Raw genomic sequence first — 2176 nt, forward strand, 5'->3', positions numbered from 1 at the left:
TATATATATGATATATATATATGTATATTAATATACACAAAATATAATATATATATATATATATATATTATTATATAGTGTTTTTATTCAATGCAAAACAAAGGCTGAAACATTATTACACTTTTTTTTTTTTTTTTACACATACGAGGAATTTGTCCTGGTGCAATGGTGCTTAAAATATACAAATCACACAAAAATCACACAAGAATGAAGTACTTTTTAAAAATATAAATAAATAAAGATAAGAAGACTGTACAGAAGACGGGAGTGCATTAATGTAATGCATATATAGGGTGGGTATAAGAGTCAGTGTCAGTGGGGGATCCGGGCCTTGTTAATGAGGCCAGCTGCAGACGGCTGTTCATAATGTTACAACAAAACTTAGCTGGAGGCCAAACAATATATATATTCTTTTTTGTATTGATCAGATCAATTTGGAGCCCAGAGTGGGTGATATTAACTTACTATGGAAATGAAGAGAGGTTTTCTGGGTTTAAACTCTTTAGAAGTATACAGCCAAATACAAAATGAATTTTACCACAGGAAAGTTTTATGGTCGTTTTTATTTTATTTTACATGATTTTCTAAAAGTTTTGTAGTAATACCAGCTTTAAATAGTCACACGGGTTTTATATTCTCTTATTTTTAGTGAAGGTGTTTTGTGACAGTGTGATGTTTGTTTTATATTGTGTGCTTTTATTTTGTAGGTGCAGCTCTCTCATTGAATTAACTGATAAAGACTCAGCTGTCTTGTAGACTAGACATATAGCTTGTGTGTTTTACACTTATGGGAGATCGCCCTCAAGCCTTTATGCCGAAACACGCTGGTGAAATAACGAAAATCCTTGTTTTTTCTTTTATAGGCTTTAGAAAAACATCTTTTCCACAGAGAGAGACAGAGAGGTGTTTTTCTCCTGCAGATGACAGCTCTTTCTCTGCAGTCCAAACATCATGCTTCCCCGGGCGGGTAAAGAGTTTCTGGTCCGGATACGGTTCTCCTGGCGGCCGTTTTTCCAGGGCCGGTACCTGATCCTCACCAACACGTTGAGTGGAGGAGTCATGCTGGGATTGGGAGACTTCCTGCAGCAGAGCCGGGAGATCCACAAGCAGCAAGACAGAGTCCGAGACTGGAGGAGGACAGGTGAGAGAGGGAAAAGTGGAGCCAGGGTGATGTAATTATTGCAATGTGAGAATAATACTGTCAATACTGGAGGTGCTGGTGCCTTGTTTCTCCCCATGACTGATGACTGGCCTCACTCAGTGTGCAATAAACAGGATCTACTTTACGTCAGTGTCCTGATTCACCCTGTCAGGGTTTGTTTTCTAACAATGACCAACTGCACACACAGAAAAGTATAGACCAGAGTGTGTTAGATAAAGAAGGTTTACAAGAAAAATATTAATGTTTATTATTATAAATATCTTTCTTAGTGCACATTACTCTGTTAACAGATTGAATCTCCATTATTCAATACAAAACAGCAAATTCTAAACTATTTTTCATCCTAATAAAGTACAGTACGCTCAAATCTCCACCTCTTAATAAAGAATATGGTATTTTGGATAATGTGTGTTACATTTTGAATGAACCTCAGCGCCATTCATTCCTTTTTTCCTTATTTCTTTCTCCCTATAGGCTGTATGTTTGCGGTGGGCTGCTCAATGGGTCCACTGCTGCACCACTGGTACGGCTGGCTGGACAGAGTGTACGTCGGTAGAGCTATGAACACGGTGGGAAAGAAGGTTCTGGTGGACCAGCTGATCGCCTCACCGACAATCGGGCTGTGGTATTTTTTAGGTAAGAAGGATTTTATGGCATCTAAGCAGCCTGTCTCCGTCCTCTGCAGTGCACACATACATACATTTGTGAGGGCGTTAGCACATAAGCTGTTTCTCTATGACACACTCACGTAAAACAAGAGTCAAAGGTCACACTTGAAGGCGTTGGGTAAGACAGAAGGTGTGTGTCAATATCAGAGGTGGACGGAGTTTAAAGGTCGCTGTTGTATTTGAAGTTTTTGTTTATAAGTCACGCTTTATAAGAGTTCATCACTCCTCCGGCCTCTGAACTTATCTGGAGTTAGTATCAATGAAGCTTGGCACTGATGCACGTCTGACAACTCTGTTTATTGCAGGTATGGGTCTCATGGAGGGACACACTTTATCTGAAGGATGG

At 39.2% G+C, this 2176-nt stretch overlaps 1 protein-coding gene across 1 annotated transcript in view; it reads left to right on the plus strand.

Annotated features, from left to right (window-relative positions):
• Positions 1 to 833: 833 nt before the first annotated feature.
• Positions 834 to 2176, plus strand: part of LOC118321363 (mpv17-like protein 2) — a 3139-nt gene continuing 1796 nt past the window's right edge. The window contains exons 1-3 of the mRNA XM_035652628.1: positions 834 to 1141; positions 1637 to 1798; positions 2136 to 2171. Coding sequence (XP_035508521.1) covers positions 952 to 1141; positions 1637 to 1798; positions 2136 to 2171 — 388 coding nt within the window. The 5' untranslated portion in view covers positions 834 to 951. The remainder of the gene's footprint in view (positions 1142 to 1636; positions 1799 to 2135; positions 2172 to 2176) is intronic.

This window comes from Morone saxatilis, unplaced genomic scaffold (assembly GCF_004916995.1).
Source record: "Morone saxatilis isolate NCDOM2014 unplaced genomic scaffold, NCSU_SB_2.0 Contig12, whole genome shotgun sequence".
Classification (NCBI taxonomy): Eukaryota; Metazoa; Chordata; class Actinopteri; family Moronidae; genus Morone; species Morone saxatilis.